Below are 23060 nucleotides of genomic sequence, written 5' to 3'. Positions count from 1 at the left end.
CACCGCATGGTCACGCGCGCCATGGCTAGCGTTCATCGCCGCAACACCAAGTATGATGCGGACTACGTTCTCACGACCGGTCCTGCTGCACCTTCGCCTCTTCGGACGTCTATGGTTGCCACCCTTTGTGATCCGGCTTGGCGCCTCGCCATGCAAGAGGAGTACAGCGCCCTCTGTGCGAACCGGACCTGGACTCTCGTTCCTCGTCCGCAAGTGCCCATCTCATCTCCTGGAAATGGATCTTCCATCATAATCTGCGACCTGACGGCTACCTTGACCGATACAAGGCCCGTTGGGTCGTGCGTGGCTTTTCTCAACGGCCTGGGATCGACTACATCGACACCTTCTCCTCGGTCGTCAAGCCTGCATCGATCTGGCTCGTTCTTCAGCTCGCAGCCGCCCGCTCATGGCCAGTTCACCAACTCGACGTCAAGAACGCGTTTCTCCATGGCGAGCTCACTAAACATGTCTAATGCCAACAGCCAGTTGGGTTCGTCGACTCCTCACGCCCCTCTGACGTCTGCTTACTGTCCAAGTCCCTGTACGGGCTCAAGCAAGCTCCCCGGGCGTGGTTTGCCAAGTTCGTCGGATGCCTGCCTAGGCTGGGCTTTGCGGCAACACGCTCCGACGCGTCTCTCTTCGTACTCAAGCACGGCCACGATGTCGCCTACCTACTGCTATATGTCGATGACATCGTGCTCACTGCCTCCTCCGATGCTCTCCTTCGGTGGATCATCAGCCAGCTCCATGCCGCTGTGTCTCTCAAAGACCTCGGACCTCTCAAGTTCTTCATCGGCTTACAAGTGCAGCGCTCCAGCCGTGGCTTTCTCCTACACCAAGCACAGTACGCCGAGGAACTCCTGGAGCGCGCCGGCATGACCTCGTGCCACCCCTCCCTGACGCCCGTCGACACCAAGGCCAAACTCCCAGCTACCGCCGGTGACCCTGCCGAGGACGCAGCATCGCTGGCGCTTTGCAATATCTCACTCTCACGCGCTCTAACTTGACATATGCAGTTCAACAAGTGTGTCTACGTATGCACGCACCGTAGCAACCACATTGGGCGATGGTCAAACGCATACTGCGGTATGTGCGCGGCACCATTGCGCATGGGCTCTCCATCGCTGCCACACCACCGACGACCGACCTCGTTGCCTACACCAACGCCGATTGTGCCGGCTGCCCCGACGGTCGGCGCTCAACGTCCGGCTACTGTGTCTTCCTTGATGGCATGCTCATATCCTGGTCGAGCAAGCGGCAGCCCACCGTCTCTCGGTTGAGGGCCGAAGCTGAATATCACGCCATGGCCAACGCGGTTCCCGAGTGCTGTTGGGTGCACCAGCTCTTTCACGAGCTACACTCCAACGTAGGCAAAGCCACCGTTGTCTTCTACGACAACGTCTCCGCTGTGTATCTCTCACAAAATCCAGTACATCATCGACGCGTTAAACACATCGATCTTGACGTTCATTTCAAAAGGTGAACATGAAACTCCAAGATACACTGAAATATATCATAAGTACAAGTATGAAGAAATAACAATATATTTCCAATGCATTTCTAGAAATCCATAATACACATAGCATGATCATAATATATGGTGTGCCATGGATTTGTTCCCTCGATCTTTTTAAACCTTCCCTTGCCACGTTGCACTAATCCACATTGGGTCGCCATATTTTCACACATGGTTACTCCCTTGATAGTACTTCTATAGAATAGAATTATGCAGCAAATAGATGGGTAAAGAAAAAGGTTATTTTTGTTTTATCTTTGTAGCTTTTTATGTACCAAAACTGTAGAGTTTGGATTAAGAAAAAAACACTTCTGTCTCAGAAGGCAATTAGCAACGATAGGTGCGAGAACCCGGCCACCTTCGGCTACTGCTATGCCTAATATTCATTTAAAGAAATCAAAACCATATGCAACAAGAACATGTTTAGCGCTGCCATGGCTCTCAGCACCAAATGATCTCACACAACATAGACGGACCAATAAACAAAGCTGGCAGGCCAAACATAAATCATGCATAAACGAAGGGCAACAACAGCTCCAGCTACCTGTGGCGTCAGGACACGGGAGGCCTGCTGCTTGGGTAACGTGAGCTCGCCTTGCTGCTCCTCCCTCGCCGCCAACCTGAAAGACATGACCGCCGGCTTGGCCCTGGCCCTGCCAGCGAAGGATCAATCCATGGGCGGTACTCCTCCCTCAAAGTAAGCTGCAGATTGCACATACACAGAGACAATTCTCTGTTAGACTCGGACAACAAGTCAACGACGTACATACAGGAGGACGGGACAGATGCATATGAAGAGAGAGAAGCATGGATCCATTAAACATCCCAATCCCAACAGCGAGATGGAGGCTAATCGAAATCAGCAAAGCCACATGCGTGGGCATCGAAAAGATTTGGCGTGTCTCTCCCTCCCTAGAACAAGAACCGTCGCTTCCTCGAGGCACTAACCCTCGCCATCCGTGGCAACTGGCAAGGAAGACGCCGAGAGGAATTCGGCATCCCATACCTAACACGTTACACTTCTTCCGAAAAGAAAAGAAACATATAGGAACATGGGAAGGGTAGAGTACGAAAGACGAAAAAAAATTGAACCCGCCTCCACCATCGAATGAATCAGGCGGCCAGACACGGCACCATGCTAGCAGCGCGATAATGAGAGCCAGGAACAAACAAAGCGGGCAAAAAACTACCGGCGTGCGAGGGCATGGTCGTGGTTTTGTGGAAATCCCATGATTCGTTAAGCCGAACATGCCCAAATCAAGAAAGGGGAGGAGGGCAAGGGCAGTAAGGAGCATGCCTGAATCCTTTCCGGTGGCGTCGTACTCGACGGCGGCGCGTTGGCGCTGCAGCAACTGCTCGTGGCCTATCACGCCCTGGAAGTCCCTCCATCCAACCGGCTCGGGGAAGGAGGAGCATGAGCGAGGAGCAGACATGCTCGCGGTCTTTGGTGCCATGCTCTACGCGGTGGAGATCCCATGCTCTACGCGGTGGGGCTCGTCCAGGACCTCGGCCATGGATCTCCATTAATCTGCCTCGCCGAGAGGGGGGAGGCCGCTAGCGGGAGGGAGGCGAAGATGATGTGCAGCTGCCGCAAGGGAAGGAGTGGTCGTGGCGACTAGGGTTCGTGGGACGTGGGGAGGCGCTAAACCACCAGTGACATTTGGTTTTTAGTGTGAGGGGTGTTGTGGCCTCGTGGGAGGTGACACGAAAATTAGTTATTTGTTTCCTAATTAATATGATTGAACGATTAGGTTAATTAATTTAGATTTGATCTTTAGAGATTGATCGTGATTGATTCTTTTACATAAGGCCTCATTTGGTTGTTGGGGTGGAAAAATCCAGGGAAATAGGCCCCTAGGAGGAGACCTGTGCGTGCATATGAATCCCTTCCACCATGGGGGAAATGGTCCCACTACCCCATGTGCCCAAATGGCAACAAGGGAGGGAAAGAAACCCCTCACGTAAAACATACAGATATAACACAACAGATCAAAGATAATTAGAAAAAAACAGATCAAAGATAAAAACTGCACAAATAATTTTACAATAAAAGAACAGACACATACAAAAACTTTAGAATTCATGTAAACTATAATTTCATTAAAAAATACAACTGATATCCATCACTTCACCAAGGTTCAAATACCCATCGGTCCACATTTCATTCCGATTAAGCATTGAGCTAAATATTTTTTCGTGTTCCAACATAAAAGCAATCAATACAATTGGCATTGATGCATCATTGTTTAAGTTTGTTCACTACAAAAATTCTGAATTATCAAGTTGTCATGTCTGAGGCATAGACACTTTCGAATAGGATGGGCTGCAAGGTGAAAATCACTAGTCCTACTCAGGTCTTTTCTCCGCTCCGCATCTACATCAGGTACCACAGCTCGATGTTCGTTGAACTACAAAAAAAAGGAAGTTAGCACCATGTATCCAACTGAGAATTGTAACAATTACATGAGCACATGATGACTATAGCTTAGATTTTTAATAACAATCAGCAGAACTTGTTGAGAAAAAAGATAAGAGCCAGAATACTAACTTCTATTTCTGGTTATTGTGTCATACATTTCAGTAATAATTACTAAATAAGTAAGGATAGAAGAAAGGAAGATGATAAGCAATAGATCATTATTGTCAAGCTTCCCGCCAATATATAATTCCAAAATTAGTAAAGAATGGGGACAAAAAATGTATAATGGGGAAAGTAAGGACAAAACAAACATGGATTTTTTAGTGCAGAGAATTAAAGGCGTCTATCTATAAAAGGATGTAAGGCAGTCTAACAAACAATTCACAAACAATGTATTCTCCGGCAGTGTTGTAAGTGTAAATGAATGCATAGCAGAACTTGTGCAACAAATATAAAAAATTGTTATTGTTCTTCAGAAGACCCTAACCAACAGTAAGCATCACTTCTAAAAATAGTGTACTAAGGAAGATTCAAACCTGGAGCTAGCACAAGCACGATGAAAGTACTAAATTACTAATAGATATATGGCACATGCCCGCACTCCACTGCTGTTACAAGTTACTTCGCTGATGAGTGAATCTGTAACTAGCTAGTTGATACTTGGTAGTACTTTCTCTTGCTTAAGCAAGACCCTGCAATTATTCGCAAGAAAGGAAAATTAACATCGGTGTAAAACTGTCGTCCTAGCAGGTAGCTAGTCTACTTTAGTGTGTCATCCCGTGAAACCGATGTCGAAACTAAAAAGATTTGTCATTTGTCAACCAGATTGCTAGAAGGTCACTTGAATGATAGCATATTCTAACTGAAGCAACAAAGAAAAGAAAGTAAAGAAATATCAAGGTGTTTGAGTGTCCCGGCAAATTCAGCAACACATACAAAATTACTAGTAGGAGTCCATAAGGAGCTGTAACAAGTTATTTTCCTGATGAGTAAGTTTGTTGTTACTAATTGGCACTTGGCAAGCTGGGAGTACTATCCATGCGTTGTGTTTCTTGCTTAATCAAGGTCTACGAGTCAATGCCGTCTAACTAGACAGCCAGAAAAATAACATCACCAGCCAAATCTCTTGCTGACTAGTCTGATCAATTTATACCAACAAATAAATTTAAGCTTCCTCACATCACATCTTATGATTGTGTGACAAATTAAGGAGAAGGCATCCAGGGATGGCTGTCATATACCTTTCATCAGGTGAAATATTTTCAATGACCAACGAACCAAAAGGCACTTAGCCACTGAACACAACACTGCCGCCACCACCTAGCATTTTCGGATAAAGCAAATCATTTGCTAATGTCAGAGGTTCAGAGCACCTGCATGTGGCACACAATCGAATACTTATCAGTTCAGGACACAAAAGTTTGCGCAAAAATGCATGAAAACACATACTGTAGGAAAGGCAGCACACATGTGCACCACGGGAAACACCAAAACAGCACCTAGACAGCCTCTGCAATAAGAAAAAAGCAAGACGTGTGTTAGTGTTGTGATGAATATATGAGCTAGCTGAGAAAAATATGAGCCAACATGTGCCGAAATGCAAATTATAGGCAATTATATACAGATCAGTATATGAATTTAATCTTTCTAAAATGCTAGTTGTGGAGCTCTTTGTGTGCATGTAAGTGAAATGCATGATTATAGTGTATTAATTATGATACAACCATGCATTATGATACTGTAATTGATAATACTCCTATCTGATAATTGTCTATACGATCATGCTCCTAATGAATTGATCTTACACTAGGTCTCTAATATTTTGCCTACGAGTCTATTAATTGTGATTTGATTAGATGTCAACTGCTGCTGAACCGATCAACGGTTGCTCCAATCATCTCTGAAATAAAGTACACTCTGACATTGACACTGCTTGTGCATTGGTGCCTTGTATGAAAATTAGTTGTCTTGACTAGTACAGTAATTTACTCTGACTTATGCTTTTCCCCCTTTCAGAAAGGAACAATACAGCAATATATGAGATGGATTCTTATTAACCAATGAAGTAAATTTTGTCTCTGGCATGTGGAATTATTTAGAAGAAGAGAAGGCTCGAGTTCTTGGATCTGACCAGCAAGTTCAGGCATTAGTGCATGGACGGTGAGTTGATGGATTGGAGAAAAAAATACGAGGTGGAAGAGGAGGGGGGCTGACCTTGGTGGAAGTAGGTGGAAGTTGACTGTGGAACCGTCACTGTTGCCGTCACCGGAGGGGCAGGAACTTCGAGGAGGAGGGTAGATATGGGGAAGGAGGAGGGTGACGACCACGGCCGCCGCGGTCGCTGGTGGGCGGAGCATGCAGGCGGAGCACCGGAGGGAGGGGGCGGTCCGTCTCTCCGGTCGCTGCCGGAGAAACTCGGGGCGGAGGACTGGATCTTGGCCGTCGTCGCCTTTCGGTCGCTGCGCTCGCGGTCTCGCTTGAGCCGTGGCTTCTCTCCCCGATCCCTGGAGGCGTGGAACGTTTCCCCGGGCAAACGACGCGGATAGGGCAGGGATACCTTCCCAACGAATCTGTCCAAACATCGCGCTCGATTTCCCCGGCTCGATCGGGCCCGTGCTTTTCTCGCCCGGGGAATAAGCGGGGTTCCCTCCGGGATCCCGTGCAACCAAACAAGGCCTAAAGGTATTACTAAATAACGTACGTCAATATGGAAAGTTTTTATCCATTCAAAAAAAATTTGTTCTGTGAGAGGGTGATGCGAAACTAAACCGGTGAGATGAGGGAGGGGACAAAAAAACCAGCAAAATAAAACAGTTGAAAGTGATGAGACGAAAATAAACCGTATTATTCAACCAACTCAGGTATTAAAAATAGAGACTAGATCAATCTTGACTTAATGCCGGCTGATACACTTTTTGCCATAGTGTATCAGATTAGTCTTCGGAGTCGCTTGCAACAAGTAAAAATCGATCCAGTATTTGCTTTATCAAAGGATGCCTTAACGTATTTGTTGCTTCACATTGACGTGACTTGCTGACTGATTCTTCCGTGGACTAATACTCCCTCTAGTCTGATTAAACAATTTCTGCCTTCTCATGGGAAACATCAATGACAAAACATCTTTTGGTTCTGCCTGCTGCCGCCGCTATGAATCTTCTCGGGACTCGCGTCTATACACAGTTGAACGAGTCCAATTGAGGATCACGCGTGCGCGTTTTTACGATCGGTGACCCAGCGATTCGATAAACAACACACCTCCTTGTAAGATAACGCAACCGTGGAGATTGACTTTCTTTTGATCTTGGCAGATGACGTTCGCGGAGAAAACAACTGTGATACATCGGATCACGGGATTGGGGCAGTGGACAGATTGCATCCTTTCACCCATCCTTCTTTCTTTTACTGATCTTGATTGATGAACTCCAAGACGATGTGAATCTTTCTGCGCCGGCTCTTCTTTATCCGGTCAAACTGCGAGCTTCTCGATCTCTGGTTGAAATCTCTCCAAAAACTCAACACCACTGTGTGCGAGCCTCATGGTAGGCGCCAACTGTCGTGGAATTGTCACGGCAGATGTCCTTCGTGTCAGGATTTAGTCGTGAGGCCAACGCATAACTTGAGAGGGGTTGAGTGTGACGAGAGACGCCATGTTTTTACCCAGATTCGGCCCTTCACAATGAAGATAAAATCCTACATCCTGCTTTTTTTATATTGATAATGATGAACATGATTACAAGGGTGCTTTATCTCGAGAGTTACTGAAAGCACAAGTGCTCCCTGGGTGATTTTGATAATTGATGACAACATATCTTTTGTTGGACTAATACTTTTACCTAGTATATGTTTTAGACAAGTTCAACAAATTAAGTGGCATGGACTAAAGATGTGGAACCCCTTCAAGATGCTAAGGATAAAGGATTAGCTCAAGCTTCAAGATCAAGACTCTACATTTTATATTTTAGTGATCCAAGATCACATTGAGTCTATAGGAAAAATCAATGCTATTAAGGAGGGATGAGGTGTTGCTTAAAGTCTTGCTTGCTCAAAATGCTTAGTGATATGCTTCAAAACCCTCAACTACCTTCCCACATCCACATATGACCTAAACCAAAAGTCAAACTCGGCCTCACCGATTCTTTTTATCCGGCGCCACCGAGTTCAGACGTCATAGCCACTGCCAAAACCCTAATCAGTTCGGTCTCACCGATTGGATCTCGGTCTTACCGAGATGGGCTTGCAAACTCTCTGTTACCTACTGCAACATTTTCGGTCCCACCGAGATATGCAATCGGCCCCATCGAGTTTGCTTGGCCAACTTTCTGTTTCACTTATTACCCAAATCGGTCCCACCGAGTTTGAGTAATCGGTCAAACTGAGTTTTGATTTTACCCTAACCCTAGCACATCGGTCCCACCGAATTGATCCAGTCGGTCCCACCGAAAACCCTAACGGTCACTAGGTTTGCTAAATCGGTCCGACCGAGTTTTTCAATTCAGTCTCACCAAGATTGGTAAATTGTGTGTAACGGTTAGCTTTTGTGTGGAGGCTATATATACCCCTCCATCCACTCTTCATTCGGAGAGAGAGCCATCAGAACATACCTACACTTCCAATACACATTTTCTGAGAGAGAACCACCTACTCATGTGTTGAGACCAAGATATTCCATTCCTACCATATGAATCTTGATCTCTAGCCTTCCCAAGTTGCTTTCCACTCAAATCTTCTTTCTACCAAATCCATATCCTGTGTGAGAGAGTTGAGGGTTGGGGAGACTATCATTTGAAGCACAAAAGCAAGGAGTTCATCATCAACACACCATTTGTTACTTCTCGGAGAGTGGTGTCTCCTAAATTGGCTAGGTGTCACTTGGGAGCCTCCGACAAAGATTGTGGAGTTGAACCAAGGAGTTTGTAAGGACAAGGAGATCGCCTACTTCGTGAAGATCTACCACTAGTGAGGCAAGTCCTTTGTTGTTGTTCTTGTTTTCTTTGGTGTTGCTATTCTAGCAAAGATTCGGTGATGTCCTATGTATCCAATGTTGTTGAAAAAATAAAGAAATGCATTATCTTGTGTCAAATTGAGGTGCAAATTTCGGTTTTGCGGACCGGTGCCAGACCAGACCCCGCAAAGCCTACACGTAAAAGAGCATATTCAGCGAATATCCTTTTGTACAAGTCCATTTTGTAGGATCGGCCTCTACAGCCGTCCGTGCCGGCCCGTAAAGCCGTATTTCCGTGAAATGTTTCGCGGGTCGATGTTATGCGGTAGTATGCCAAGAAAGTTAGATTTCACTTGAACAAAGACTGATATTTTGGTTATAGCCAAAAAAAAATTGGTGAAGCACTATTTGGTCACGATCCAAACGCACCCGGATACCTCCGCTGCCTGAGTCAATGGACCCATGACCCATCTAATCAGGCTGTTTCATCATTCAATGGGCTTCTAATTTAGATTTGATTCCCCGTTGAGCTCTTTTTATCATCCACTTATGAACACATGAATTGGCTTCAGATACTCGTCAGAATTTGAAACATTCCTAACAGACAGACATCCGAATACAACATAGACTGTTACTGAACGTCAGGCTGCAAACATAGTCAAACAGCCGACACAGAAATTTCATCTAAGGTTACAGTCCCCCGAATATATTCTTAAAATCCTGAGAAGAAATCCAAGAGTTTCTTCATATTCAGCTACTTGAACAGATGGTATGAACAAAGATTTGCTTCCTAAAATCATTTGATAATGTCAAAAAAGTTCGGAGAAATAGAGCAGCAGCGACCCATATCATCCTGATATCCCACCACCAGATCACTTAGCGGCTGTATGTTTTGCTTTCCTGTGAGACTGGAGTGCCACGTCATGGACAAATGTCCTGAAAGAACAGGGCCAGAGCATTAGCATAACAATTTTTTATTGAAAAATGTACACTCTTTCTTGTTTCTCTACCATCTAAAAAAGGCTAAGATTCCGTCTTTTGCCTCGAGCATTCTTCCCGTCCGTTTCGTCGGACATCCCCAAGTACGATTCCTCAAGACCGAACGCCAAGGCTGGCAGTGGGGAGGAACGGGGACTGGTCAGGGATGGAGAGATAGGCACGGCAGCTCTGAAGAACGAAGCAAGAGCCTTGCTCTGCCCTGATCTGGAAGACAGGGAGCACGGCAATGTCGGCAGGAATTGGAGGGAGGAGATGAGAGGAAAGGGGCCTTGTTGGTGATGGACGAGATGGTCTTGATCTGGAGAAAGACGAGGACGGCAGCCTGCAGGCGCAGCGACGCTGGGGATTGAAGGGAGAGTAAGAAATACAGGAGGGGCACAGGGTTGACGAGGTGAGTTGGGCCGTTGAGGAGGTTAAAGGAGGTGGGCGTCAGGGTACTTGGTATTGCCGCTGCTTTGCGTGCTTGCAGCTCTGTGTTTCTGCTTGATGTGTTTGCTGCCTCTGCTGCGCGTGTGCGTGCGCTGTGCCGCTGTTGTGCGTGAATATAAAAGGTAGCAAAGGCAGAGTTTACACTGACACATCTAAAAGTATTTTATTTGGTTTAGTAAACTGGCCACACACACACACACATTTTCTTGACCACCTCAATATTGTTACTGATAATAATAAAATTGTTTTCATGGAAACAACAATTCTTACTAACAGAAATATTTTTTTCACAAAAAGAATTTTGTTTTATCTTTATGTAGGTTCTAAAGATGATGCGACACACCATATGGTAAACCACTAGAATATTTACACCTCCATTGCAACGCACGGAGGCTACGCTACATACCAGAATAGTAAACTACCAAACTGTCTACATACCTGTTGCATGGCTCGCAGAAAAGGTTGCCTGTGGATTTGCTATCCTTCGACTTGCTATTTGCAGACACCTTGCTGGACTTCTGTCGTTGGTTAGGTGTTGCCACATGACTAGCCATCTTGTCACCTGATGTACATTCAAATTTAGTCACAACTTTGAGAAGATGACATAATAGGATAAATAGCCTCAGTAAGGCAGCAGCAAACCTGATTTCTTGCCAGATCGAGCTACCTTTGCCTTAACTGAAGTAGATATCAAGACAAGAAAAAATTTTGGCCCATCCTGGCTTCTATAGAAAATTCTGGCCCATCCTAAAAGAAAAAATTCGGCTTCTATAGGAAATTCTGGCCCATCCTAAAAAAAAATTCGGCTATTTTTCCTGGAGTTCCATTCCCAAACAAGTGATATCTCGTGCTTAAATCGGGCTCTCATTATCCTTCTACCAAAGCATCAGGAGGCCAGATCACCTGCTGATTTCCGCCCCATCTCTCTTCAGAACTGCCCGATCAAAGGGGTTGCAAAGCTTCTTACTAACCGACTAAAGCACCTCATTCCTCTCCTCGTCCATGCTGACCAAACGGGCTTCCTCTCAGGCCGCAATCTCTCCGAGAACTTCCTTTACGCTGCAGATATCCTTCATTGCTGTGCAAAGAGGAAAGCCCCTTCCCTCATTGTCAAGCTTGACTTTAGGAAAGTTTTTGACTCTGTCTGCTGGTCCTCCCTCCTCCGCATCCTGCGGGTTAGAGGGTTCCCCCCTCGGTGGTGTGATTGGATCGAATCGTTGCTTACCACTGGGTCTACCGCAGTGATGCTCAATGGCATCCCCGGAAGATGGATCCAATGCAAAAATGGCCTCCGGCAAGGTGATCCTCTCTCTCCGTATCTGTTCATCATTGTTGCTGATATCCTTCAACAAATGATCCTAAAAGCCTTCCGTGAGGGTAAACTTCTGCACCCACTCTGCCCTAACCTCCCCTGCCCGGTTCTCCAGTATGCGGACGACACGCTCATTATAGCCAAAGCCACTCCCGACGCGGCTAAGAATTTAAAGGCCATCCTGGATGGTTTTGCTGAGGCCACCGGCCTCCAGATTAACTTCACTAAGACAACCTTCATCCCTCTCAATGTCGACCCTGCTGACGCCTCTGCTATGGCCTCAGATCTAGAGACCAACATCTCCTCGTTCCCTCAAACGTACCTCGGCCTTCCACTCTCCCCCTACAAGCTCCCTCCGTCCGCCTTCCAACCGGTTAGCGACCGATGCGATGCCTATCTTGCTGGGTGGTGTGCGCTCCTTCTCTCTCGTGGAGGAAAACTTGTTCTTCTTTCTGCGGTCCTGGACAGTCTCCCTGCCTACTTTATGCTTTGCTTCTCCCTCCCCATCAAGGTTATTGAAGCGATTGATAAACGTAGACGTACTTTTTTCTGGTCCAACGATGACACATGCTCCGGGGCTAAATGCCTGGTTGCCTGGGATAAAGTCTGCTCCCCTAGAGTTGCCGGTGGTCTGGGTGTTAAAAACCTTCGCGTACAAAACTTTTGCTTACTGCTGAAATTTGCCTACAAGTTTTTACTCTCTTCTAACCTCCCTTGGAAGGATTGGGTCCTTCACCATTCACCCTTCATATTGGCCACGGAAAGAACAGTTCCTTCCTTGCCAAAACCATATTTAAACACCTTCATAGTTTGAGAGAGATTTCACAGTGCAATGGCGCTGCCTTCTCCACTGGCGCTGCCTTCTCCACTCGCGGTGTCTATGCTGCCCTCTCGGTTCAGCTTGTTGAGCCTATGCTCGCTGATATCTGGGATTCCAAGGTGCCAAAAAACGTGATGATCTTTGGCTGGTTGTTTTACCTGGACCGTCTCAACACACGGCACAACCTGCACAAAAAGAACATCCTCGATACCGAAGTCTGTCCGAGATGCGATCACTTGGTGGAGGACCGCGATCATCTTTTTTTCTCCTGTCCAGCTGCTCGTGCGATTTGGAGGGCCACGGGCATTCAGCCTACTGCCGCGCCCTTCAGCGAGCTCTTCAGCTCCCCCCTCCCCGCTCAGCTACCCACTTCAGTGCGCACGTTCATGCTCCTTCTTATTTTATGGAAAATTTGGGATGCTAGAAATAAGAAAGTTTTCCAAGGACTTGACCTTGCTGCCTCAGTTTCTGTAAAAGCTATCTTAGAGGAATTGGTTATTTGGTCTCATAGGCTTAAGACTGACTCCTTAAAAGGCCACACCGGCTTGTGGCGTGAGTTCCTCTCCTCGAACCATCTGTGAACCTTGTAACATCTGCTACCTTTTGAAATATATTCAGGTGGGGAGCCTTTCCCCCCCGGTGACCATTTCAAAAAAAAACTTTCGCCTGCGCTCTTGCAAATCTCAGACCATAAACACAAGTGTCAGATGAGACTGCAGAAGCAGATGAAAGTAATGACTAATTATTGGATACACACCTTCTCAGATGTTTCAAGTTCATGCGTTTGACTAAGGGACACATCCTGATCAGTAAAAGAAACATCCTCCGGAATGTCCTGGGGAAAAGAGCAATCAAAAAGAGCATAAATATAATGTCATTACATGTTTCACATAACTAAGAGGATGAATGCACACATATAGTTTATATCAATAAGCTTACTTCATCACTGTAAGACGGTATAGTCAAATTATCAGTAGATGAGGTACTATCCTCATATGTGTCCATATCACCAGAGGAAGGGAGGTCGTCATCCCAACTTTTATCCATCTTAGCATCAAGCTTTGCAGGAGCTTTTCCCTTATGCTTGCCTTCAAAAATAAAATACAAGGTGGCATACACCGGTTCAACCAATAGTACAAATGACCCTTGTGATTGATGAAGCAATAAAAATGATAGATTCGTTATCAGGACAGTATAAAATGCTACTGGTATCTGATCAGGATTAAACCTTTTTCTTCACCTTTAGCACCATCGGACGTGAAGAATGCAAGAATCAGGTCATGGGAACAAAGTCTAGAAGAAGTTTGATTATAAACATATCAGATTAAACTGAAAGTAATTTACTGTAGAATCCATAATGAAAGGATATTTGAAGGGGTAATTCTTGTAGCCACAGAAAAAGACACTAGACGTCTGTGAAGAGTGTGAGAGCTCAAATTCTTTCTCAAAAGTCAAATCACACATCATATGAGGATGTCTTTTAGCCATTAGTGTACCAGTGACAATCTGCCAATGATCAACTTTAACATATATTGCCACTTCCTCCTTTTTCTTGTTTGTGTCACCGAGAGCAACCTATAGACAGTAACGAGACCATGCAAATAAATAAATTATTTCAACAAGGAACTGCTGAAAAGCCTTAAGAGAGTACAAACACAAATAGGCATGACATGGACAAGGAGGAAAATTGCTTAAAACCTGTGAGATTCGAATAACATACTCATCACCGGCATCACAAGAAACAGTCTGTCCTGGCTTCACTTCCCTACCTGTATGAGTTTGTCTATGAGTCAAACTCCACTTCCATAAGTTTCAATAATTCAAATCCAATTAGCTCTTAGAATTTAGAATTATAAATTGAGAATAGAACACATCAGAACATAATGGGCAATGCTTGCAAAAGGTAAAAGCAAGATAAAGACTAACAATTAATTATTTGTAAACAGCAAAGTATCAGATGAAAATGCTCTGTTGCTAAACATGAAAATTTTAGCCCTGAGACATGGGATCCAGATGCAAGATGGACTGCCCATCCAGCCACTTCAAACCTATTATTCTAAAAGAAAAAAAGGTGCCCACATCATTCTGCATTAATCCACGCCATACTCCTCTCCCCGCGCCATCCAACTGTGAATAAACCACAAACCCACACGGCAACCCCATCCTATATAGTACACCACTAAACAGACGACGAAGAAGCCCCCATATGAAGCAACTAATAAGTGATTGCAGCAACACGAGGAACACAGCAAATCGCAGAGGAGGGGAAGATGGAGGAACGCCACATACCCCAGAACTCCGTCCTCGTCATGTCTGATCCAGAGGCGACGCCGCGCAGAACCCTGGAGGAGGAGGAGGAGGAGGCGGCGGCTAGGGTAGGGCGGGGGAACGGAATTGGCTCCGATCTTTTTTTTTTGAAACCGTACACCCGAAGGCATACGTTACTTGTATTCATACGAGTAGGAAAACAGTACAGCCATGCGAATACACGTACGAATACAGATACAGAAAGACACAAAGGATACAGGCGGTGTTGTCGCAGCCAGAAAACAAAGCCCCATACATAGGGAAAATAGTCCATGGAGACCTTCCTCGGAATTGCATGCTCGGCGCCCCAAATCCCTGTTGACGATGAATCACCGGAGCAGATGCCAAATCTTGAGCAAACCTGGAGCAGGAGAAGCTCCTTGCCACATAGGCGTTGATGAACCGCATCATCCACCGATTCCAGCAAATCGGATCTAAAACCAAATCAGACATCGGCCGGAGGCGATCCCCATGCCGGGGACGCTCCCCAAGCTGCTCCTGCACCGGATCCGGGGACGATGCCAAATCAGCTCGAAAGAGATGACCGGATCCCCCTCCCACAAGCCACCAGCCTTGACAGATTAAGCCGCCCTTGTCCTTGCGCGAAGAGCCGGCACCGCTGGAGAAGGCCGACGAGCCAGACCACCATCGCGCCAAAAGGCAGGACCCCACAAGCCCCTCGCCAGCATCTGCCACAACGCCGACGAGCCGGAGCCAGAGCTGGGGGACATTATTTCGATGGCGCACCGACGATTGCTCCGTCAATACATCGGCGCCGAAAACCGAACCTGGGGACGACGCCCCGCACCTATATACATGCCGCGCCCAGATCCAAGGTCCCCCTAACCTCCAGCCGCCCTGGGGGCCGCTGGGGGCGAGGGAAACGCTCAGGAGGGCCGGCGGAAGAACGAGCACGCCGGAGTCGCCGCTGATTCGGCTCCTCTGTACTGTAGACACGAGAAGGGTCGAGAGGTTGGTCTGGAAGGATTGAATCAGGACAGGGCTGGAATTGGCTCCGATCTGATAGCCTTTTCTTTAGCAAACCCGATCCCGGGGCAACCATACAGAGCGGCGTGTTTGGCTTAACTAGACCTACGCGGCAACAAAATGGCCTGTTTGGTTGTCTGGGCCAAGGCTGCTTCTCGGATCACACAAAACTTAAAACAGCCCGGACAAGGCCCGGGAGGAACAGCCGAATAGGCAGTTTTTGCCGAGCCCGCTGCGGCCACGTGTGCCTCTTTGTTACATGTCTCGGGAAGCGCAGGAGACGGCCCATTAGTGATTCTTTTTCTGTGTCTTAAATCGCAAAAAACGCACTGTTTGTAGATCGAACCCGGCACCTCAGGAATACAGGTAAGCTGGCCTAACCACCACGTCATCGAGGGAACCCAATAGCCTTTATCTTTTCTCCTCTTTTATTCTCTTCCTTTCCCCTTTTTTTCATTTTTGTTTTTTCCTTTTTCGTTTTCTGTCATTTTTCTTACATGTTTGACGAATTGTTCGTAAATACTAGTAAATATGCACGTGCAACGCACGTCTCCATTTATAAAAATTGACACTGGTGTACTCGAGAACAACATTACATAAAGAACATACAAAAAGTTCAAATCGGTGAGCTAAGATACTAATGTGAGAACAAGTCACTTATGCCAAAGAGCATGACATGGCTTTGATATCCTCCATACCGACACCAACCAGCGATTGGTCGATAGTGGAGGAATTGGTGCACTCAACCACGGAGAGACAATCACAAGCCAATGTGATGTTGTTCAAGCCTTCTCAATTGTCAATGGACACCTGATGGTAAGTGCTTATGTGATTGGTGATGTCATAAACCTCATCAAGTAGTCGGCTACAAGCAGCTAATCAATTGCCCATGTTGTCCTCGGTCATGACGCTCAACCCCACCTAACAAGAAGAGGAATGTTGCCCCAGACATTAATATAAACTGCATCTTTCGGTGGTGGGGACCAACATGGAATATAGCATACCAAAAACATAGAAAAAAATATAAACCCGGACAAACTTGAGTACAATTAGGAAATATTTAAGTTTTTGGTAGGAAACTTTCAAGATAAATTATGAAATGAAAAATTCAAGGCAAATTATAAGACAACATAAGATTGTTAACATGCCTCCCACGAAATGAAGAAATACATAGCCACTAATTATATGTGGCATTTTCATAATGCATACTTCATACTTCATAGACAACTTAAAAATGAGATCAGAACCTGATGACGGTTTTTGAAAAGAAAAAGGAAATTATCTCAAACACTTGAGAGAATTTTTTTTCAACATACAATTGGAAACTTGAATAATGAAACAATGCATCTAACTGAAAACTGTGGGAATCACACCTCATCATTAACATTCATATAGCTTACCCTCAAGATGTTACTCAACATTTTGGTAGACATATCAGTCTCCGTATATATGTTCCACCTGACTATCATCTGCTCAACCCCCTCGGCAATCATTTCTCCCCAAGAAAAAACATCATTGTCCCAATGTGCACACATGTACAAGAGGTTAGTAGTTCCTGGAAAAGTAGTGGGCAGTAAGAAAAATGCTCTAGACTTTCAACTTCCGACAAAATAATATAAGATTACTATTAGTGTTTTGTGCCATTAATTTGGAAAGAATCATTACTCTCAAAGGAATATTTAAAAACTTGAATGATTTTATACGTATCAAATAGAATATTTGGAGACTAAATAATGTAACACCAAAATTAGGATCTGGTTTTCATATGCACTGTTTTAATTTTAGGCTAAATAATTTTATATTTGTCTTCCTTTTCATATGATCTGGTTTTCCTTTTTTGTTATGATGCATACAGATCACGGACTCACACTGCGCATGCCAAGGCATGAGAAATATAGATCATTGCTTGTGCAGATCAAACACGACTACAACTGTTGGCGGTGTGAAAGTGTCGCTTGGCTGCAAGAACGGATGACCAAAATTTATGAAAATAAAGTAGAAGACAATGGACTTACATTAAACAATCCCTCATAGTCCTCTAAAAAAACAATCCATCATAGAGGTGAAGGCCAATAAGTCTACAGTCAGGGTCAATGTTTCCAATCTGTATTACAAGTAAAAACGCCACCAACATTATTGCTCCGGCTTAAATTAAGAGACATACAGAATGCATCACTCTCTTTAGTACATACAGAATGCTATAAACTGATATAGGAAATGGAAAGTTCAAATAAGGCATAAATTAATATGTATCATATTGCAAACCAGAAGTAGAGTTGAAACTTGAAGCTTTGAGTACAGTACCCCATTTTCAGTAGGGTGGCAAATTCGATCAGAAACGTCTCCCATGGATCTACATAATCCAAACAAACAATACCTCCATATGAAAGCGTGCTAATAATTCTCAGAAGGTGACGTACAACGACAATGTGCATTCTGTTTAAACCAGAAAGGCTAAGAAAAGTAAACAAAGGTACTCTCATGTTGGCAAAGTAAAGACCTGCTGCCAGTGACAGCAAGCGGCAACTAAGGTTAGCTTTCACTCCTGTTTAACCAGGCAACCACCTAATCAAATTAGGCACGCCCCACACATTTGATAGAGTCTAAAAAACTAAAATTACTTGAAATCAATTTACTCTTGATGAGAAGAAATTTGTTTAGAACAAAATATAGAACCCACATGCTAGATCAGTTAAAGGACACCAACAACACATGGTAGATAATTTGTGATGAATAATATTTTACTTAATGCTTTGCATGTTCAACATCAGAAGCATTGCTGCCATCTTGGTTCATCTGAGATCTGTCTTAACAAAAGGATGCATCCAAATCTACTAGAACCGAGCACTATAGACATGTCCTATTAAATGGCAAAACATGGATGGAATTCACTAAATGGAATGCATAAGCTACATACATGCCCAACATCAAACAGAATCAGAGCCTTTTTTCCCTTCCCAGTTGCACGAACTGAAACCAGGTTACACACGTTGATTAGTTGATCTAGAGTTGTAGACTGAATAACATGAAGCAGCGATAGATATGGTGGCAGGTACCCTGAGCTTGTTGATGTGGTGATGGCGTTGAGGAAGCAGGGGCCATCTCAAGGTCGTCTTGATGCGTTGGCAGGGCCCACACCATGAAGCCGAGAAGTCAATCACCAAATCAGCGATTTCACTTGGTTAGATCTGGAAGAACACAATATGCCTGTGGGATTAACAGAGGAATAGGGGGTGGAGGAAGAGATAGGGGGAGTGGTCTCGCTAACCATCTTGGAAGAATTCATGTGGCTGCACAACACAAGTATGTATACAGTCTGGGTGAGCAGCAGTAGCACAACTTGAGCATCCAGACATGGGGGTGATTCCCAACATCACGGTGTGCGTGACGCGGGCATCTGCGTCGTCCCCGTCATCGCCTCGGGTATCTGATCGCGTACGCATGGGGATGGGCAGGGGTTGGAGTTCGCGCTGGCCCGTGTCCATCCTGGGCGGGCTCATCCTCCTGGCGGCGCTGGCTGGCTTCGTCGGCGCCCACTGGAGCCGCCGTCGCCCCCCTTGCTTTCTACCTCTTCGTGGGGGGCAGATCCGCTCGTCGTCATCGTCGATCTGGTCGGGAAAGTTCGACGGAGCTTTGCTCGATGGCCATGGCGTCCTGCAGCGCTGAATGGATAGAGGGAGAGATATTAGTGAGGAGATGGTGAGAGAAGGGAGGAGGAGAGGGCGCTGAGCGCAGCTTATCGAGGTCGGCGACGGCTTGCAGTAGCGCGAGCGACGACCAGAGGTCGGGTCGACTCGCGGCAATGAGGAAGGAAGCACACGGGAGGAGGAGAAGGAAGGTGGGGCCGCGCAAGTTGCTGCGGATCCGTTTTTCTGGCATGATTTCCGGTGGAGTCAATCCGGAAATCCGGGAATTGTCGTCGGGGTTGCGGGAATCGGGGACGCGGAGCGCTACGAGGATTGGCAGACTACCGCGTCTGTTTGGCAGAACATCTGATCTGAGACTTTGATCTAGGTGATAGACTATTGATGCAATATGAATGGTAGGATGTATTTAAGTCAATTTGATCCAAGGGTCTTGGTAATCCCGTGTACAATTTACTGTGTGGCTTTTGGGGATTGATGTTTGCTTTTTTAATAGTAAGTATAGATAAGTATAGATATAGATGTGAACGTTTTCTTCATTTTTTTTAATTTGATGAACTTTTTTCAAATCCATGAACTTTTTTTAATTTTGACGAACTTTTTTCAGATTCAATTTTTTTTCCAAATTCAATGAACTTTTTTCGTAGAATATGTGAACTTTTTTAGAAATCCGTGAACTTTTTTTAATTTGACGAACTTTCTTCAAAAATTGATGATTTTTTCTCAAATTTGATGAACTTTTTCCCTTTTTTTCATGAACTTTTTTTTAAAAAATGGTGAACAATTTTCAAGTTTGTGAACTTTTTCTTCAAAAATGATGAACGTTTTCAAATTCACAATTTTTATTCAAATAAGTCAAAAAAAACTAAGTGATATAGTAGATATACAATAAATAGCGCGGCGGAATTGTTCTTATGAGGTTAGATCTACTCCCTCCGTTCGGAAATACTTGTCATCAAAATAAATAAAAGGGGATGTATCTAGATGTATATTAGTTCTAGGTATATCCCTGTTTATCCATTTTGATGACAAGTATTTTTGGACGGAGGGTGTATTATCTTTCACAACAGTCGATTAGATGTACTGGTTAGTCGATTCGTAGGTGAATGTAAAGATGTGAGTTCGAATTCTGGATGGTACCATATTTTTGCTGTTTTTCACGCTATTTATAGGTTTCCTGTGATGCACAGTCCTGGCCGGCCCATGAGCTGAGGCGCGCGGGCGATGGCTACCTGTTCGGGCGCTTAAGGCGCCGGAGCTCCTAACCGGGAGCTCCTAAAGGGCGCGTTAAGCGCCAGTTGGCCAGCCGGCGCTCACGTGGCTGGTGTATTGGGCCGGCCCACCAAGAACCAGCGACCGCTCGATCTATCGTTGTACACGCAACTCGCTCGAGCGCCCTCGGTCGGTGGTTGCTAAAAAAACGTGCCAATGCACCGTTGACTTTTCAAACATTGAAACCAGTTCATGAATTTGAAAAAAGTCGTGAATAAAAATAAGTCAGGAATTTGGAAAAAAATTGTGCATTAGAAACAGTTCATGAATTTGAAAATATTCGTGAATCTAAAAAAGAGTTCACATTTCTAAAAAAAAAGTTCATTTAATTGAAGAAAAGTTCATCAATTTCGAAAAAAGTTCATCAAATTATTAAAAAGTTCACAAATTCTAAAGCAGTTAATCAGTTTTGAAAAATTGTTCCCTGACTTTGGAAATAGTTCATCGAATTTGAAAAAAAGTTCACCGATTTTGAAAAAAAGTTCATCGATTTCGGAAAAAAGTTCATTGATTTTCAAAGAAGTTCACTGAATTTGAAAAAAGTTCATCAAATTGGAAAAAAAATCATCGTTTTGAAAATAAATTCAAAACAAAAATGCTTGTGGATTTTTTTTAAAAGTTCACCGATTTTGAACAAAGTTCATTAAACTTTGGAGAAAATTCATGAATTTTAAAAAAGTTCATCGACTTTGAAAAAGGGTCACGAATTCTGGAATAAGTTCATTGACTTTGAAAAAAGTTCACGAATTCTGAAATAAGTTGGTCGATTTTGAAAAAGTTCAAAAATTTTGAAATCTTTTTTTTGCAAAAATTTCATGGATTTTGTAAAAAAAACGTATCTATTTGAAGAAAAAGTTCATGAATCTGAAAAAAGAAAGAAAAAGGGACAGAGAAATATAGAAAAAGAAGAGTATGGAAGAAAAGAGTCCAAAACATGAAAATAATCACACGGAGCTATGTGGCGCAGTGACTATCGAGTCGACATGTGAATTCGCGGGGTGCAGGTTCGAGTCCATGTCTCGCCATTTTTTTGCAGTTTAGAAACACAAAAAACAAGTAAAAGTGGGCCGGCCCAAATTAACGAGGGGGTGTGCGCCGTATTGTAAATAAGGAAGAAACGGGCGCTACACGCGCCGTTTAGGAAATACCCTCCTAACCGGCGCTTGAGCGCCGGTTTCTCGTATCGGCGCCCGAAGCCGATCCGACTGGGCCGGCACAGCAACAATCTACAGGGGCGCGAAAAAAAGCAGAAAAACACCCTGAAATTCGGTGTCAGCAAGTATCAAACTCTCGCCGTTAGAACAACGAACAAGAATGCTAACCAGCTGACCTTCGTTGCGCTACTGACCAAATGCAGGCAAAAGGACTTTAAGTACACTACTGTAGCGCTTTGATTTTTAATTTTTTTCAAAACATTTGGGAAAAGTTCATAAATTACAGAACAGTTCATTTGTTTCGAAACAAATTAATCGATTTGGAAAAAACATTCACGATTTTGAGAAAAAATTCTATTGACTTTGAAATAGGTTCATCGTTTGAAAAAATAGTTCACGAATCTGGAGGAAAAGTTCACAGATTTGAAAAATGCTCATCAAAATTCAAAAAAGGTTCATCGATTTTGAAAAAAAGTTCATCAATTTTTAAAAAAAGTTTATCAATTTTGAAAAAAAGTTCATTGACATTGAAAAAAGTTCATCAAAATTCGAAAATAGTTCATCAAATTTTAAAAATAGTTCATCAAATTTAAAAAAAGTTCATCAAAATTTTAAAAAAGTTTATTAATTTTAAAAAAAGTTCATTGATTTGACAAAACATTCATGCACTTGCGAACCAATTCATGGGACCAAGACAAAGACAAAAAGAGAACAAAAAAAACGGAGGAGAACGAATAATAGATGGAAATATTAAAAGGTAACTAGATCTCTCCCGGCGGTCGCGTGGTTACACTGGCATTCTTTGACAGGAGAGGTACTTTGTTCGAATCGTGGCAGCGCCTTTTTTTTGCGGATTAAGACACAAACGAAGACAAGTTAGATGGGCCGGCCCAGCCTGACGCGGAGGTGTGCGCCCGTTTGCGCCCATGCCTGGTGCAACGGGCGCCGTTTAGGGAATGCCGAACAGCTCCCGACGGAACGTCTCATAAGGGATTTCTTGTTTGACGCATTCTGGGTCAAATTGGCGGAGGTTCGCACAGACTAGCGAGGCGAACCACTCGGCTGGGCCAGGGCCCATTCTAGCGGTTAGCGTAGGTACTGTGGTTTGTTTTCTACCGGTTTTGGGAACCTTCTAGAAGGTTCCCTAAACTGGTTTGTTTTTCCTGCTGTTCTTTGTGGCTGGTTCTCTTTTAGGTTTTTTCTTTTTCTTTTTTATTTTCTTATCATTTTTATTTTTGGGTTTTTCTTTTCTATTTCTT

General features: G+C 44.4%; 1 protein-coding gene and 1 long non-coding RNA gene across 6 annotated transcripts; both read right to left on the bottom strand.

Annotated features, from left to right (window-relative positions):
- Window positions 1-3611: 3611 nt before the first annotated feature.
- Window positions 3612-5612, bottom strand: LOC125548553. 2 transcript variants are annotated; one of them, XR_007301118.1, is made up of 4 exons: window positions 5385-5612; window positions 5177-5308; window positions 4472-4627; window positions 3612-3924 (listed from the first exon to the last, which is right to left on the bottom strand). It is a non-coding gene; the product is annotated as an uncharacterized LOC125548553 (long non-coding RNA). The 2 variants fall into 2 exon arrangements; XR_007301119.1 differs by lacking the exon at window positions 4472-4627 and having other exon boundaries at window positions 5385-5604.
- A 3827-nt stretch (window positions 5613-9439) lies between these two features.
- Window positions 9440-19644, bottom strand: LOC125544584. 4 transcript variants are annotated; one of them, XR_007299564.1, is made up of 9 exons: window positions 14727-15812; window positions 14136-14206; window positions 13807-14012; window positions 13666-13694; window positions 13377-13525; window positions 13195-13272; window positions 10948-13110; window positions 10744-10867; window positions 9798-9813 (listed from the first exon to the last, which is right to left on the bottom strand). XR_007299564.1 is itself a non-coding variant. In XM_048708318.1 (8 exons), exons 1-8 carry the CDS (start codon window positions 15016-15018, stop codon window positions 9674-9676), a joined length of 1089 nt encoding a protein of 362 aa, XP_048564275.1. In that variant the 5' UTR covers window positions 15019-15811; the 3' UTR covers window positions 9440-9673. The 4 variants fall into 4 exon arrangements, 2 of the variants coding, with proteins under 2 accessions (XP_048564275.1, XP_048564276.1); XM_048708318.1 differs by lacking the exon at window positions 10948-13110 and having other exon boundaries at window positions 9440-9813; window positions 14727-15811; XM_048708319.1 differs by lacking the exon at window positions 10948-13110 and having other exon boundaries at window positions 9440-9813; window positions 13678-13694; window positions 14727-15811.
- Window positions 19645-23060: the final 3416 nt, after the last annotated feature.

This window comes from Triticum urartu, chromosome 3 (genome assembly GCF_003073215.2).
Source record: "Triticum urartu cultivar G1812 chromosome 3, Tu2.1, whole genome shotgun sequence".
Lineage (NCBI taxonomy): Eukaryota > Viridiplantae > Streptophyta > Magnoliopsida > Poales > Poaceae > Triticum > Triticum urartu.
The sequence above is the reverse complement of the archived record's forward strand: the minus strand, read 5'-3'. Positions and strand labels throughout refer to the sequence as shown.